The sequence below is a fragment of the Myotis nattereri genome (genome assembly GCF_964212035.1).
Source record: "Myotis nattereri genome assembly, chromosome: 3".
Classification (NCBI taxonomy): Eukaryota; Metazoa; Chordata; class Mammalia; order Chiroptera; family Vespertilionidae; genus Myotis; species Myotis nattereri.
In genome coordinates this window covers 116287701-116305937 of record NC_138077.1, presented here as the reverse complement: position 1 = coordinate 116305937, position 18237 = coordinate 116287701, and the positions used below count along the sequence as shown (strand labels likewise).

General features: G+C 44.3%; 1 protein-coding gene across 2 annotated transcripts in view; it reads right to left on the bottom strand.

The window, feature by feature from the left end:
* The window catches only part of LOC308515667 (E3 SUMO-protein ligase RanBP2), an 88173-nt gene that overhangs the window by 57378 nt on the left and 12558 nt on the right, over positions 1–18237 (bottom strand). For both annotated transcript variants that reach the window (XM_081086185.1, XM_081086184.1), the window contains exons 2-4: positions 4966–5033; positions 3613–3724; positions 2711–2863 (exon numbers count right to left, since the gene is read on the bottom strand). In XM_081086185.1, the coding sequence (XP_080942311.1) occupies positions 2711–2863; positions 3613–3724; positions 4966–5033 (333 nt within the window). The remainder of the gene's footprint in view (positions 1–2710; positions 2864–3612; positions 3725–4965; positions 5034–18237) is intronic.

Genomic DNA, 18237 nt, shown 5'->3' with positions numbered 1-18237 from the left:
TAACTGCCTGGCTACTCAGTTCTTTAATTACCTCATCCCCACTGGTTCTACAACTCCAGCCCCAGCCATCCATTTGACATTGACAAAGGTCTGCAAAATATGTATTTTGGTCATACCAATCAGACCACCACACTCCTCTTACTCTTCCACCTCACTAGGAACTCACATAACCTCACTGCCACATATATTTACATCTACTACATGAAAGCTCCATTCAATACAGTGACATCACCAAGTCTTAGTTTTCCATAAAACATACACACACACACACACACACACACACACACAGTCCTTTGTTAAGTTAAAATGCCATAATCCCAATATCCATAATTACTACTTGCTTACACATCCTCTCAATTAATTCCATGTCTTTCCTTAGAAGAAGCCTATCATCTGTGTTCTCTGTATCTCTACAATAACTGCTGTGCCACTAAGGGCATTTGGAAATTTAGGAAATCTCAAACTGGTAATGCCTAGAACAAATCCTACTGTACCTTTAATAGACTCACTTTCTCCATTCCTTAAAAATATAACTTCATACACCACCTCTTTCCTCAAATTTCCCACCCTTTCTTTCAACCCTCACTTTCAACTTACGATCACAATTCATTCTTCACTGAGAAAACTGAAGCCATCAAATGTAAATTCCATTCTGTCATATCTACTTATACTTACTTCTCTCTGCTCCCTTCACCTAGCAAAGACCAAGCTCTCTATAAGTGCTATTTTTTTCATTGCCCTCTCTCCTTACCAATCACTCTACTTCTTCTCGATCACTTCCATAAACTTACACTTGGCCTTTCCATATCTGCAAAAAGCCCTAGATTTCAAGTGTATGTTTAAAAAGAAATAAGTAAAGATGAACACCAATATGAATGCTTTTCAAAAATTCTACTCTCATACTCAAGATCTCATACCAATATTTTCATTCATTAAATAAATGCCAAAAAACTATTTCCCTTAAGCCTTAAACTTTAAAAACCAGAATTCCTTTGCTAAAAAGTTACATGTAAGAAAGGTTTAGCTTTAAACAACATCTTTAAAGAGTTATTAAACAAATCCGGGGTCCTGCGGAAGCATCTCTCTAACTTTTGATACACAGCAAGAAAAATAATCTCCTATCATTATAAATGCTCCTTAATGTCACTGTCACCAAATGGACTGAGCTGTCATGGCCAATAGGGGAATTGTGTTTGAGGCATAACACAAAGATAATAAATAGGGTAAAGAAATTTACACACTTAGACCTAACATTTTAGATTATTATTTTAAACCCAGCTGCTTCTCGCGGAGAGAAAAAAATTTAATAAGCCTGTATCATATGACTGCAGTGGTGATGACATGAATTTATAGATTTTTTAAATATTTTTTATTGATTTTAGAAAGAGAGGAGGGGGAGGGAGAGAGAGAGAGAAAGAGACATTGATGAGAAACACTGATTGGCTGCCTCTTGCATGCCCACTACCAGAATCAAGCCACAACCGGGGCATGTACCCTGACCAGGAATCGAAATGGCAACCTTAGTGCATGAGACGACACCTACCAACTGAGCTACACCAGCTGGGCATGAATCTATACATGTAATAAAATTTAAAAGAACTATACATAGACACTGTATCAATGTCAAATTCCCAGGTCTACATTATACTGTAGTTACGTAAGATGTAACCACTACAGAAAGTTGGATGAAGTATACACATGATCTCTCTGTGCAATCTTACAACTTCCAGTGAAAAACCTATAATTATTTCCTAATAAAAAGTTGTTAAAATTCTATCAGAAACATGTATAATGAAGGTAGGTGGTTCTTAAAAACAATATACACTTAAAGTTCCATTTAGCTAGCACATTTGAAAAAACTTTATCCAAGAGTTATTTTGCAAACCAGTATATTATATTCAGTAAAGAATAAAAATCAGAATTGGTTAATATATAAGCAACAACTTCCTATCATTTTTAGTAATTACCTGTAACATCATAGAAAAACTGTCATTGAAGTTTTGCTTGAAAACCTCACTATCCCATAACACAATCCTTTCCATTTTTAGATAGTAATAACCCTAAATTGTCATCCTATGGATAATTTTTACCAAATGAAGTAAAAATTTTGTATCAAACAGCTTGATTTAATTATTAGCTCCACCATCTAGTTATAAAACTGTAAATCCCTAAAATGTTAATAATTGAATAAGAGTGAGATACCATTTGTAAAGCATAATAGTGCCTAATAAGACAGCACATGCTCAGAAAGTTTTGAAGAAAAATATTTTTTTGACATTATTTTTTAGAGGTATAATTGACATATGACATTGTATTAGTTTAAGATATACAACATAATAATTTGATATATACATACTGGAAAATGATTTCCACAGTAAGTTTAGATAACATCACCTCACAGAGTTACAAATTAGTTTTTCTCATGATAGTAACTTTTAAGATCTACTCTATCAACTTTCAAATATACAGCATAGTATTGTTAACAGTCACCATGCATGCTGCATATTACATCCCCAGAACTTAACCATCTTATCACTGGAAGTTTATATCTTTTGACCACCTTCACCCATTACCCATCAACTCCCCACCCACACACACAATATTTTAATGTCTCCTACTGAAAAGTCATTTAACTCCAAATATTAGAAATAGTTGTGACTACCTTTAGTTTTCCCAACTGCTTTTATCATGTTTTATTCCTTTTTTTTACCTTTAATTTATAAACTGCAGGACTTCCTGGGAAAAGTTTAGCTGCTCTTTCAACCCAGTATTTTGCTCTTCCATCAGTAACATCATTTTTACAAAGCAATTCTGCAATCTTCAACACAAGATCTTTTTGTGTTGGGTTTAATTCCACTGAACGCTGATATCAGAAAATAAATAATAAATTAGTAGGGTTCCTAAAGTACAGATACTCATATATACACATGAAAAACTCTGTTCCTAAATGATAATATGCTATTTCAAAGTTATTACAATTAAACTTAATGTCCTGAAATATTTTTGAAGGTAAATAAAAAGTATGTTTTTATTAGTTATGTCAGGAAGAAGGAAAAAAAGAAAGAAAACCACACATATAAGAACAGCATTTCTGACCACATTAGGCTTAAAATTTATAGGTATTCTTCTTCTCAAAGTGCTAACCTCGTAATTACAAATTATAGTGTACTTTGGGCCAAATAATTTAAAATCAGTTCCATGCTGTGCCACTTGTTTTGTTTTGTTTTGTTCATCCTCACCTGAGGATATTTTTCCATTGCTTTTTAGGGAGAGTGGAAGAGAGAGGGAAAGACACAGAGAAACATTGATGTGAGGGAAACACATCGATTGGTTGCCTCCTACGCAAGTCCCAACCAGAACCCAGGCCAGGGAGGAGCCTGCAACCAAGGTACGTGCCCTCTGACCAGAATCAAACCCAGGATTCCTTGGTCTGCAGGCCGACGCTCTATCCACTGAGCCAAACTGCTAGGGCTAAGCTGTGTCACTTAATAGTACTGTGATACCTTGTTTTCATGACATCCATAATAAATATCTGAATTATTTATTATATAAATTACGCTGGGCATTGTGTGTTTGGCTGTACAAAGCCTAAATTTTAATCTTATAGTTTACCTTATAACATTCGACAGCTTTGTCTATGTTTTCCTCCACTTCATAAAGAAGACCAAGAAACCTGTGAGCTTTGGGATCCCTTTCTTGCACATTAATATATGTAGATATGTATCTGTTTAAAAACAATATTAAAAAAGTAATCTTTAAATAATCACATTTACAGTTATATTTAAATAACTGAAGGGTATATCTTAAACCAAAGCAATCACTCAACTAATTTATATTATTATAATTACTGACTACCACTATTTAAACTAGAATATGAAGAGAATTCAAAGTACTCAAACACAAAAGGATAATACTTAAACACAAACACACATACAAAGCTGACAACATACTATTACCACTAAATGCTACATTTATCAAATGGTTTTTCCAGTGCTACCCACATATAATAAATGAATACATGAACTGTTTTTTCTTCCTGATTACATTTTGGAAAAACACTAAAGAGTTTGCATAAAAATCAGAAAGTGATGAGAGTAAATATTTTAAGTCATCATAATGTGAATACTAAAGAGCAACAATTTCCCAAATAACAACTAAGAGAATGTATTTATCTTAAAACAAGAAAACAATATCTAACAGTACTGTGTATCCAGCTAAACTAGAGCAGAGAAAAAATTACTAAATATCGTATCAAATACAGGTCATTTTCATTTCTTAAACCAAGTAACAACTAAAAAATAAGGAAATATCTTCTAGATTCAGTGAGTAATATCCTAAGGGCAACAATGAAGCAAAAAGTGTCACATTAATAAGGAGGGTTAACAGCCCAATGCTATTAAATAAAAGTGCTCTCACTTTCCTTATCAGCATTTCCATCTTCCCATATATGCCTTTAATATCTACCTCCCTCTTCATTTCCTCCTTTCCACAACTGCAAATCAGCAAATCAGATCAACAGCCTTCTTGGCCATACTATGTGTGAGACAAAGCCTCAGTGTGACCTACTGAGTAAATTAAAAATCTTTTATACAAGCTATACTCCTGTCCAGAAATCAAAGTTTAATTTTGTATTCACTGCTGTTTTCCAGCTGATTAATGTACCAGATATGTAACCAGGAAGAAATTAAGATACAAGCATGGTTGTCTTTTATTCTCACCCAGGACAATCTTTAGAAAAAGTATTTTAAGGCAAACAATTTGCCTATGGTAGGCATGCAGAAAATACTCATTCCAGGCTCAATCTCCAAGGAATCTAGGCTAGTCCTTAAGATCAGTCTTAGTGATGAATCCCCTATTTCCAGGACATACTTAGGAAGAACTGCTGAAAAACGGCAACAGTTTTTTACCCATTTCAAAGAAGAAAATGATTTTGGAAAACTAAAGCATGTTTAGTTTGGTACTTACTTTTTAGCAAGATCATATTCTTTAGCTTCATAGTACAGCTTCGCAAAGTAGAATCCTTTCATTGATTTCTAAAAAACATTAAAAGTTCTTTATTTTTCATATGTTAAATTTTGAAAATTTTTCGTAAGAACTAAAAATCTGTTCTAATAAAATTAATATATTTCATTTTTGTTCACTTAAGAGGTAAATGAAATTGCTTGTAGAAATGCATGTATGCTCTGAAAGCCATGATTCCACATAATAATCCTATATAATAAAAGCCTAATATAATATGCTAAGTATCCGGTCATCCAGTCAGCCATTCAACCAATCAAAGTGTAATATGCTAATGATATGCTAAGGCCACTCAACTGCTCGTTATGATGTGCACTGACCTCGAGGGGGCAGACAGTCGACTAGTCACTATGAAGTGCCCTGACCACCAGGGGGCAGACGATCTGACCTGTAGGTTAGCTTGCTGCTGGGGTCCGGCTGACCAGAACTGAGCAAGACAGGCTGGACACACCCTGGAGCCCTCCAGCGGTCCCTCCCTGGCCCCAATTGTGCACCAGTGGGGTCCCTAAGCCTGACCCTCTCGCAATCTGGGCTAAGGGACCTCCCCTGAGTGCACAAATTTTGTGCACTGGGCCTCTAGTTTTCATCATAAAACAAAGCAAATTTAAGTACAGCAACATAAGATCATTATCAGAAATTAAGAATTTATGTCAGTGCCCTGACCAGGTATGGCTCAGTTGGTTGGGCGTCATCTCATACACCAAAAAGGTTCTGGGTTGGATTCCTAGTCGGGGCACGTACCTGGGTTGCAGGTTTCATCTCTGGTGGGGGTGCATGTGGGAGGAAAACCATCAATGTGTGTTCTCTCTCTCTCTCTCTCCTCTCTCTCTCTCTCTCTCTCTCTCTCTCCCCCCCAACCCCCAGCCACCTCACCTCTCTCCTCTCCACACCCCCCACCTCTCAGTAAGCATATCCTCTAGTGAAGATTTTTAAAAAAAGAATGTATGATTCTGTTTCTTTTTTTTTTTTTTAATATATTTTATTGATTTTTTACAGAGAAGAAGAGAGAGGGATAGAGAGTTAGAAACATCGATGAGAGAGAAACATCGATTAGCTGCCTCCTGCACGCCCCCCACTGGGGATGTGCCTGCAACCAAGGTACATGCCCTTGACCGGAATCGAACCTGGGACACCTTGAGCCTGCAGGCTGACGCTCTATCCACTGAGCCAAACCGGTTCAGCTATGATTCTGTTTCTAAGGCAAAAGCTTTAAAAATCATTTGGTGCCACTCTCTTACTTTACATATAAGTAAACAGATACTTTGGGATGGATGGGGAAGTATACCAGTAACCTGTATTCTACCATGTGAAAGCCTTTACAGGTAAGAATAAGCAACTACTACTTCAGACCTATTAAGGCACTGGGGATTTATTCCCTAATCCAGGCACTATTCTCTGTACAGATCAGTATTTTATACTTAGGAATTAAAAAGGCAGAAATAAACACTGAATTCTTCTGGTAATAAGCCAAGCCTACACTCTGGCTCTTTTATTTCTATACTAGAAGCCCAGTGCACGAAATCACAAAACTCCACCCACTAGCCTCCCCGCCTCGCTCGCAGCCCCACCCACCCACACGCACCCACCCACCCGCACCAGTCTTTGGCCATTACAGCATTAGGTCCACGGGTTTTTTTATACATTTATAGATGCTCCAAAGTCCAGAACGTCGGGACACAATAGCTAGTTTTATATACATGTCATGGAAGTATACAGCCATTAAATATCTTATATTTTTAAATTATACAAGGACACAGAAAAAAAATCAAGGTACTAAGTGAAAAACAGTAGTCTACAAAGCAGTATATTTTCATTTACTGATAGGCAGTTAGACAGACATGAGCAGAGCAAGGATGATGGATCAGTACAGAAGGTCATCAGGGTGGAAAGCCCTGGGTACCAGACAAGGGGCAAAACAGAGAAAACATGGGCCTCATCCCCAGGCTAATCTTTCCTCCTAACATATCCCTGGTTATGCAGTTTGAACTCTTTGATCGTTCATATTGATGATCATGGCTTTAGACCCTCTGATCTTTTCCTTCCTAATAACATCTAGGCTTCAGTTGTATTTCAGCTCCAGGCCCAGAAAAGCAGCAAAACCAGACAAGTAATACCATGGTTGCCTCAGAACTAGCTACAATGACTAATGACCCCCTGGTTCCAACCAATTAGTGGAGACCAGGACCGTGAAAGAGCATACCTGGAAAGCTTATGAGTATTCTATTGCGACCCTTCACTGAGACCTTCCCTAGGATTCCTGCCAGCAAGAAATAAATACCTTTGACACAAAGGACCCCATTCCCTTCCTCCTCTTCTACCCCTCCAGGCATATATCTCCTAAACTCCAAAGAACCCCACAAGACTTGCAACCAGGGAAGCAATGGGAATGGCAGCTTGTTCTGGGCTAATAACCCCCTAAACCTGTCTTCAAGGCCCTCTTTTTCTCTGACTCCCCAGTGAACCAAAGCTGCCCAACCTAGGCTCTCCTATTTGCATCTTCCTTGTTTCACTGTCCCAAATGTCTTTTTGCTGCAGCCAATAAATTCTTGCTGGTTTTGTTGCACTTTCTTTCTTTTTTTAAAAAAAAAATTTATTTATTTCAGAGAGGAAGGGAGAGGGAGAGGGAGAAAGCGAGAAAAACATCAATGATGACAGAGAATCATTGATCGGCTGCCTCCTGCACACCCCCTACCGGGGATCAAACCATAACCCAGGTATATGTCTTGACCAGGAATCGAACTGTGACCTCCTGATTTATGGGTCCATGATCAACCACTAAGCTATGCTGGCAGGGCTGCACCTTGTCTCTTGATTAAAATCTTTCAAGAAAACTAGAACCAAGGTCTCATTGTCTCCCTGGTAAAAAAAAAAATTTATCTGTAAAAACTGCATATTCAGGCCCTGGCCAATGTGGCTCGGTTGAGCATCGTCCCATGAACCAAAAGGTTGCTGGTTCAATTCCTGATCAAGGCACAGGCCAAGGTTCTAGGATCAATCCCCAGTAAGGGGTGTGCAGGAAGCAGATGATCATTGTTTCGCTTTCACATCAATGTTTCTGTCTCTATCTCTCCTGTCTCTCTAAAAATTAATTTTTAAAAATCTTTTAAAAATGCATATATAGGATCTATTCTTTGTGCCTACTGTTCACCAGGCACTTTCTGGGGAACTGAAAGTCTCTGTCTTCAGAAAGCCTGTATTTTAGGAGAAATAAGAAGCAAATAGTATGGGAGGACAGCGCACTATTTCACAGTATTTCATCAATTATCTGCAATATGCCAACTTTTAACAAAGATAAAATCAATATTCATCTCACAAACCACAGATATTCTAACACTGCCTGTTTAGTTAGAAGTGGTGGGGCACAAACAATGGCATTATAAATTCTATAAAACTAGAGGCCCGATGCACAAAATTAGTGCAAGAGTAGGCCTTTGCAGCCCCGACTGGTCCCGCGGCCCTGCCCTCCACCCACTGGTCGTTCCAGAAGGTTGTTCCGCCTTCCGGTCTAATTAGCATATTAGCTCTTTATTATATAGGCCTAGAGGACTGGTGCAAGAAATTCGTACACCGGGGGGGGGGGGGATGTCCCTCAGCCCAGCCTGCACCCTCTCCTATCTGGGCACCCCTCCAGGGATGCCTGGTGGGATTGGGCCTAAACGAGCAATTGGACATCCCTCTCACAATCCAGGACTGCTGGCTCCCAACCACTCGCCTGCCTGCCAGTCTGATTACCCCCTCACCACTCCCCTGCCAGCCTGATTGACACCTAAATGCTCCCCTGTCTGCCCGAATGCCCCTAACTGCCCTCCCCTGCTGAACTGATCCCATCAACTGCCCTCCCTTGCAGGCCTGGTCACCCCCAACTACCCTTCCCTGCCAGCCTGGTCACCCCCAACTGCCTTCCCCTGTTGTCCTGGTCACCCCCAACTGCCCTCCGCTGATGGCCTGGTTCCCCCTCAACTGCCCTCCCCTGATGGCCTGGTTCCCCCCCAACTGCCCTCCCCTGCAAGCCTGGTCCCCTCCCAACTGCTCTCCCCTGCTGTCCTGATCGCCCCCAACTGCCCTCCCCTGCAGGCCATCTTGTGGTGGCCATCTTTGACCACATGGGGGCGACCATCTTGTGTGTTGAAGTAATGGTCAATTTGCATATTACCACTTTATTAGATAGGGTGAGAGGCAAGGCTGTCAAAAAAAGGTCTCATTGCCCTAGCTGGTTTGGCTCAGAGGACAAAGCGCTTCAGCCTGCTAACCAAAGGGTCTCAGATTCAATTCTGGTCAAGGTCAGGTGCCTGGATTGCAGGTTCAATTCCCAGGCCCTAATCAGGGCATGTGCAGGAGGCAACCAATTGATGTGTCTCTCTCACATCGGTGTTTCTCTCTCTCCCCCCTCCCTCCCTTCCACTCTCTAAAAAAAAATGTATCCTTAGGCAAGAATTAACAAATAAATAAATAGATGATAAATATAGATAAATGGCATTTTAATGTGCCTAAGAAGTAACTAAGTCAAAGTAACATGAAAGAGGTTCTGTCTAAATGCTTCCAAGAATCCCCTTAATAAGACAGCACAGCAGATGGAATTTCAGATAATTCCCCACCACCTTCCCTGACTGAAGCATGCCATCATTATTTATCACAAAATCCTATTTATTTCCATCACTACATTTATACAAGTTGTAATTATTTGTATTGCTTTTACTAGCATCAATGTTTGTCCTCAAAACTGTATGCTCTATCAGGATAGGGCCCCTGTGGCTTATAACTACCATGGATCCAAGAACATTATCTCACGGGTGATATATATTCAATATTTACTTAAATACAGGTAAATTTGTGTACTCACTGATTATGACCTTATGATAAACTAGAGGCCTCGTGCACGAAATTCATGCACGGGTAGGGTCCCTAGGCCTGGCTGGCGATCAGGGCCGATCGGGGCCTTCCGGCTGCTGGCTGGGGCCTTTCTTTGTTCCGCGCTGCCCCCGCTGGTCAGCGCACATCAAGCAAGCGATTGAACTCCCGGTCTCCGGTCAAACTCCCGAGGGGGGACTTTGCATATTAGCCTTTAATATATATACTAGGGGCCCGGTGCACGAAATTCGTGCACTGGGTGTGGGGGTGGGGGAGTGTCCCTCAGCCCAGCCTACCCCCTCTCACATACTGGGAGCCCTCAGGCATTGACCCCCATCACCCTCCAATCGCAGGATCGGCCCCTTGCCCAGGCCTGACGCCTCTGACAGAGGTGTCAGGCCTGGGCAGGGGACCCTCATTTCCCCCCATCACTGCTTCTGCCCCCAGCACAGGCCTGATGCCTCTGGCCCAGGCATCAGGCCTGGGCAGGGGACCCCCAGACCCCTCTGATTGCTGGCTCTGCCCCTTGCCCAGGCCTGATGCCTCGGCCAGAGGCGTAGACCCCCATCACCCTCTGATCACCTGATCAGCCCCTTGCCCAGGCCTGACACCTCCGCCAGAGGTGTCAGGCTTGGACAGGGGACCCCCATGTCCCCACGATCACTGGCTCTGGCCCCCGCCCAAGCCTGAGGCCTCTGGCCCAGGAATCATGCCTGGGCAGGGGACCCCCATCTCCCTCTGATTGCTTGCTCCACCCCCCGCCCAAGCCTGACGCCTCTGACCCAGGCTTCAGGCCTGGGCAAGGGGACCATCATATCCCCCCAATCCCCGGCTCCGCCCCCCACCCAGGCCTGATGCCTCAGCCAGAGGAGTTGACCCTCATCACCCTCTGATCACCAATCACCGGATCGGCCCCTTGACCAGGCCTGAGGCCTCCGGCAGAGGTGTTAGGCCTGGGCAGGGGACCCCCAGCTCCCCGCGGTTGCAGGCTCCGCCCCTGCCCAGGCCTAACTCCTCTGGCCTAGGCGTCCGGCTCGGGCAGCGGGGAGCCGCAGCTGCAGCGGCCCCGCGATCGTGGGCTCCGCTTTTCTGCCAGGCAAGGGACCCCTAGCTCCCGGGACTGCCAGCTTCGACCGTGCCCAGCTCCCATCGCTGGCTCCAACCCTACTTCCTGCTATCACTGGCCAGAGCGGCAAAGATGCCTGATTCTCCGATCATGGCTGGGGGGCAGGGCAAAGGCGGCCCCAGGGCCGCCTTTGCCCTGCCCCCCAGCTCTTAGCTCCCCCCTGGGTTTCCGATCACTGTCAGTGGCAGGGGGCTTCTTCCTGCTTTCCCTTTCGCCTCCCTGCATTGTGCCTACATATGCAAATTAGCTGCCATCTTGTTGGCAGTTAACTGCCAATCTTTAACTGCCAATCTTAGTTGGCAGTTAACTGCCAATCTTAGTTGGCAGTTAATTTGCATATAGCCCTGATTAGCCAATGAAAAGGGTATCGTTGTACGCCAATTACCATTTTTCTCTTTTATTAGTGTAGACTAGAGGCCCGGTGCACAAAAATTTGTGCACTCGGGGGGAAGGGGGGGCCCCTCAGCCTGGCCTGTGCCTTCTCACAGTCTGGGACCCCTCGGGAGATAACGCCCTGCTGGCTTAGGCCTGCTCCCGGTTGGCAGAGGGCAGGCCCAATCCCTAGGTGCAGCCCCTGGTCAGGCTCAGAGAAGAGCCTATTGGGGAGTTGGGGTGCCGCCCTCTGTCATGCACAGAGCAGGGCGGATTGGGAGGTTGCGATGCCACACTCAGTCACACTCAGGGTAGGGCCGATTGGGGGGTTGGGGCACCACCCCCCGTCACTCTCAAGGCAGGGTCGATGGGGAGGTTGCGGCACAACCCCTGTCACGCACAGAGCAGGGCCCTTCAGGGGGTTGGGGCGCCGCCACTCTCACACTCAGGACAAGGCCGATGGGGAGGGTATGGCTCTACCCCGTCACATACAGAGCAGGGCCTGGGGGGCAGGGAGGGGCGCCCGGGGGGCCCCACCCTGTCGCACACAGAGCAGGGCCGATCAGGGGGTTGGGGAGCTCCCCCGTATCAGGCACAGAGCAGGGCTGATCAGGAGGTTGGGGCGCCTTCCCCTGTCACGAACAGAGCAGGGCGGATAGGGAGGTTGTGGCCCCGCCCCGTCACACACAGAGCTGCAGGGCTGATCAGGGGGTTGGGGCGCCTTCCCCTGTCACGAACAGAGCAGGGCAGATAGGGAGGTTGTGGCCCTGCTCCCTGTCACACACAGAACCACAGGGCGATCAGGGGGTTTGGGCGCTGCCCCCTATCACGCTGATCCTGGTACCGGGAGGCCTCTCGGCTCTGCTGATCCCGGTGCTGGGAGGCATATTACCCTTTTACTATATAGGATAGAGGCCTGGTGCATGGGTGGGGCTGGCTGGTTTGCCCTGAAGGGTGTCCTAGATCAGGGCGGGGGTCCCCACTGGGGTGCCTGGCCAGTCTGGGTGAGGGGCTGAGGGCTGAAGCTCCCAACTGCTCTTTTTTTTTCTTTTTCTTTTTATTCTTGGCCAGCTTTAGCTCTGGCTCCAGCTCTGAGGCCTCTGCTGCTGAAAGCAGGTATCTGGTTTGTTTGGGTTCTATAATCGAAACAATGTATAACTCCAGCTCTGAGATCCCGGCTAGCTGAAAGCAGGTTTCTGGGGTTTTGTTTAGCTTCTATATTTGTTACAATGTTTCAAACTGCAGGCTCAGCGGCCGGCAAGGCAGGCGGGGAACGTTGGTTTCCTCTGTCACTGAAGCAAGCAAGCCTCATGTTAGTTTCAAGCTGCCTGGTTGCCGGCGGCCATCTTGGCTGGCAGTTAATTTGCATATCGGCCTGATTAGCCAATGGGAAGGGTAGCGGTCGTATGCTAATTACCATGTTTCTCTTTTATTAGATAGGATAGACAGAAGACTTTTAAAACTTGATTAGTTCAAAGTATATAAAAATTTGATGCCGAAACCAGTTTGGCTCAGTGAATAGAGCGTCGGCCTGCGGACTGAAAGGTCCCAGGTTCGATTCCGGTCAAGGGCATGTACCTGGGTTGCGGGCACATCCCCAGTGGGAGATGTGCAGGAGGCAGCTGATTGATGTTTCTCTCTCATCGATGTTTCTAACTTTCTATCTCTCTCCCTTCCTCTCTGAAAAATCAATAAAAACTATATTAAAAAAAAAATTTGATGTTTTTGCTACATTACCAATTCTCCTCCATAAAGTTTCTATCAATTTAGTTCTCTACTCAGTATTCTATGCCTAAATTAGAGTATATATTCATCAATACTGATTTTTTCCATTTCTTCAATCGCTGCTAATTTGATAGGCAGAAGTACCACTGAGTCAACCTAGCATTTCTCTAATTAATAAGATAGTTTTAATAGTCACACTCAAATATTTATAGTATAATTTATTAATGTACTTTAGCTATTCCAATTTTGAGAGTGCAGAGAAAAAAACTGAATAATTTTTAAGAGTTCTTAACCACGATGATATTTGAGGGTTTTTCACAGTTTTCCTAGGTTGACATTTGTCTCAGTGCTTAATGAGTTTGGGAAATAAGACTTCAAGTTTTACACAGTAATAATCTTTACTGTTTACTTTTTCAGATTACAAGATTTTTAAAAAGGCCTTTCTCATTTGAGATACATGAAGTATTCATCTACATTTTCTTTCAGTTTCTCCAAAATTACTGTTAAGTCTGAAACATTTTGGTAAATAATGTAGGCTAAAGCCCTATTTTTTAAACAAATAATTAACAAGTGTCAATTCTTCAAGCAGCATCTATTAAATAATTCATCTCTTCACACATATATACATAAACGTTTTACATATCATTCATACTTGAATACATATATACAATCATGTATGTTTACATGTAAGTAACATGTATCACAGTAGTGATACTAGGGCTAGGAGGAAAGAAATAGGATTCTTTTGTTATTACAAGTTACTCATATTACCAATGAAATAATGCAGTGTTATTTGAAAGCAGACTTGGTTTATATATAAATGTATATTGCAAACTCTAGGGCAAGCACTAAACAAGTAAAATAATAATACATCTTGCTGATAAGCTAAGAAAAAAGCAAAAACGGAATCATAAAATGCTCAACTAAAAAACAGTGTGGTTCAGTTAGTTGAGAGGCATTCCATGCACTGAAAGGCTGCTGGTTCCATTTCTGTTCAGGGCACATACCTAGGTTGAGGGTTCGATCCCTGGTTGGGGTTCGTACAGGAGACAACCAATAGATGTTTCTCTTTCTCTCCCTTTCTCTCTGAAAATCAGTAAAAACAGATTTTAAAAAACACAAAGGCAGAAAAAGAGTAAAAAACAAAAACAGGAACAAACAGCAAGGACAACAAAAAGAAAACAGCCACAAGTAGATATGAATCCAACTATATCAATATCACCTCTAAATGCACTAATTAAAAGACAGCATTGTCAGAGTGGATCAAAAATTATGATCTGCCGGTGTGGCTCAGTTGGCTGAGCATCATCCCATGCACCAGAAGGTTGCAAACTCAATTCCCAGTAGGGGGCATACAGGAGGCAGCTGATGGATGTTTCTCTTTCATGTTGATGTTTTTCTCTTTCTCTCCCTTCCTCTCTCTCCAAAATAAAAAAAAAAGTATGTTCCAATTACAGGTAAAAGCAAAAACCCTCTTAACATGTTAAGCGCCCAGCTTGTCTTGTCTTCAGGACGGAAAGTATAGTGTCAGTCACCGGTAACTGATTGGGCGCTTAACGTGTTAAGATTTCTTTCAGATAGCAAAAACACATATAATGCAGGTCTTTCATTAATGCAAACTTTCAATAGCAGGAATACTCTTTGCTTTAGCCATTTCAGCTTGCAAAATGTTTCATAGAAACACTAAGTACATATAGCTGACCCTTGAATAACATAGGGGTTAGGAGAACTAACTCCATCCCAGTTAAGAAACCATGTTTAAGTAGCCCACATCCCCACCCCTGCAAACGCAGATTCTCAAATTCAGATCAAAAGTAGTTTCAATCCTCAGTTGGTTGAATGCACAGATTCAAAACCCAGGGATACAAAGGGCTGACTGTGTATTTATTGAAAAAAAATCTGGACATTAAGTACACCCACGCAGTTCAAACCCATATTGTTCAAGTGTCAACTAACTGTATATGTTATCTACAAGAAATCCAAAGTAAATATTGAAACACATAGATTAAGCCCAGCTTGTATGGCTCGATGGGTGTCGTCCCATCAACCAAAAAGTTGCTGGCCCACCAAAAGACTGCTGGTTTGATTCTGGGTCAGGGCACATGCCCAGATTTCGGGCTCAATTCCCAATGGGGTTGTGCAGGAGGCAGCCAATGGATGTTCCTTCTGCTATCACGTGATTGTTTTCCTTTCTCTCTCCCTTCCTCCCTCCCTCTTTAAAAATCAATAAAAATGTTTTTTTTTAAAACATACATACAGATTTTTAAAAAATGTTGGAGCCGTGGCTGGTTTGGCTCAGTGGATAGAGCATCAGCCTGGAGACTGAAGGGCCCCGGATTCAATTCCAGTCAAAGACACATCCCAGATTGCGGCTCAATCCCCAGTAGGGGGCGTGCAGGAGGCAGCCGATCAACGATTCATCATTGATGTTTCTCTCTCTCTCTCCCTTCCTCTCTGAAATCAATAAAAATATTTTTTTTTAAATGTTGTAGAAAAATACATTAACTGGAACCCTGGTCACAGTGTACTCTGTGGTTAGAGCCCCACACACTGAAGGGTCGCCAGTTTAATTCCCAGTCAAGGGCACGATTCCCAGTCAAGGGCATGTACCTAGGTTGCAGGTTCACTCCTAGCCCTCAGTCAGGACACATGCAATGGAAAGGGTATCCTCAGGTGAAGATTAACAAGACAAAAAAAATAACAAAAAAAAACACACATTAACTCAAAAAAGATATACGTGCCCCCAGGTTCAGTGCCAATGGCCAAGATATGGAAACAACCTAAGTAAGTGTCTGTCAAGACTGGATATAGAAAAAGTAAGTATTTATATACAGTGGAAAAATAATGAAATCGTGCCATTTGAGACAACATGAATGAACCCTGAGAGCATTATGCTAAGTGAAATAAATCAGACAGATATCACATGACCTCACTTCCATGTAGAATCTTTTAAAAAATAAAAATTAAAGAAACCAAGTTCATAGATGATAGAACAGACTGGTGGCTGCCAGAAGGGGTGGGGGAGAGGGTGAAATAGGTGAAGTGAGTCAAAGGTATAAACTTCCAGTTATAAAATAATGTCAAAGGGTTGTAACTTGCCGAAACCGGTTTGGCTCAGTGGATAGAGTGTCGGCGTGCGGATTGAAAGGTCCCAGGTTCGATTCCGGTCAAGGGCATGTACCTGGGTTGCGGGCATATCCCCAGTAGGAGATGTGCAGGAGGCAGCTGATCGATGTTTCTCTCTCATCGATGTTTCTAGCTCTCTATCTCTCTCCCTTCCTCTCTGTAAAAAAATCAATAAAATATATTTAAAAAAAAAAAAGGGTTGTAACTTACAGCATGGTGGCTATAGTTAATGATACTATAATGCATATTTGAAAGTTGCTAAGAGAATAAATCTTGTAAGTTTTCATCACAAGAAAAAAAGTTCGCCCTAGCTGGTTTGGCTCAGTGGATAGAGCATCACCTGCGGACTAAAGGGTCCTGGGTTCGATTCTGGTCAAGGGCACATGCCTAGGTTGTGGGTTTGAACCCCAGTAGGGGACGTGCAGGAGGCAGCCAATCAATGAATCTCTCTCATCATTGATGTTTCTCTCTCTCTTTCCCTCTCCCTTCCTCTCTGAAATCAATAAAGATCCTCCTATCTAATAAAAGAGAAACATGGTAATTAGCGTACAACCGCTACCCTTCCCATTGGCTAATCAGGGCAATATGCAAATTAACTGCCAGCCAAGATGGTGGCCGGCAGCCAGGCAGCTTGAAACTAACATGAGGCTTGCTTGCTTCAGTGACGGAGGACTCCAACATTCCCGGCCTGCCGCTGCAGGCCTCTGAGCTGCAACTCTAAGCAACTATGTAACAAATATAGAAGCTAAACAAAACCCCAGAAACCTATTTTAGTCCGCCGGGCTTCAGCCAGCAGGATCGCAACAATCTAAGCAAAGGCCAGAAACCTGCTTTCAGCAGCGGAGGCCTAAGAGCTGGAGCCAAGCTTCAAAGCTAAAGCTGGCCCAGAATAAAAAAAAGAAAAAAGAAAAAAAGGAGCGGTTGGGAGCTTCAGTCACCCCCAGCCTGAAAACAGCCCTCAGCCCCTCACCCAGACTGGCCAGGCACCCCAGTGGGGACTCCCACCCTGAAGGGTGTGTGTGACCAGCTGCAAACAGCCATCATCCCCTCACCCAGGCTGGCCAGGCACCCCAGTGGGGACCCCCACCCTGATCCAGGACACCCTTCAGGGCAAACCAGCCGGCACCCACCTGTGCACCAGGCCTCTACTCTATATAGTAAAAGGGTAATATGCCTCCCGGCACCGGGATCAGCGTGACAGGGGGCAGCGCCCAAACCCCCTGATCGCCCTGCGGCTCTGTGTGACAGGGGGCGGGGCCACAACCTCCCTATCCGCCCTGCTCTGTTCGTGACAGGGGAAGGCGCCCCAAACCCCTGCTCAGCCCTGCTGTGTGTGTGACAGGGTGCGGTGCCCCAACCACCCCCGCCACAGGCCCTGCTCTGTGTGTGACGGGGTAAAGCCATAACCTCCCCATTGGCCCTGCCCTGAGTGTGAGAGTGGCGGCGCCCCAACCCCCTGATCGGCCCTGCTCTGTGGGTGATAGAGGGCGGCGCCCCAACCCCCTGATGGGCCCTGCTCTGTGCATGACAGGGGGCAGCGCCCCAACCCCGATTGGCCCTGCTCTGTGCGTGACAGGGTACAGAGCCCCAACCCCCCTGATGGGCCCTGCTCTGTGAGTGACAGGGGGCAGTGCCCCAACCCCCTGATCCGCCCTGCTCTGTGCATGACAGGGGGTGGTGCCGCAACCTCCCCATCGACCCTGCCTTGAGTGTGACTGAGGGTGGCATAACAACCTCCCGATCGCAATGCTCTGTGCATGACAGGGGGCAGCGCCCCAACTCCCCAATCAGCCCTGCTCTGAGCCTGACCAGGGGCTGCACTTAGGGATTAGGCCTGCCCTCTGCCACTCGGGAGCAGACCTAAGCCAGCAGGTCGTTATCTCCCGAGGGGTCCCAGACTGCGAGAGGGCACAGGCCAGGCTGAGGACCCCCCCCCCCCCGAGTGCACAAATTTTTGTGCACCAGGCCTCTAGTATATATATTAAAAAAAGTTCTGTAGCTATGTATAGTGACAAATGTTA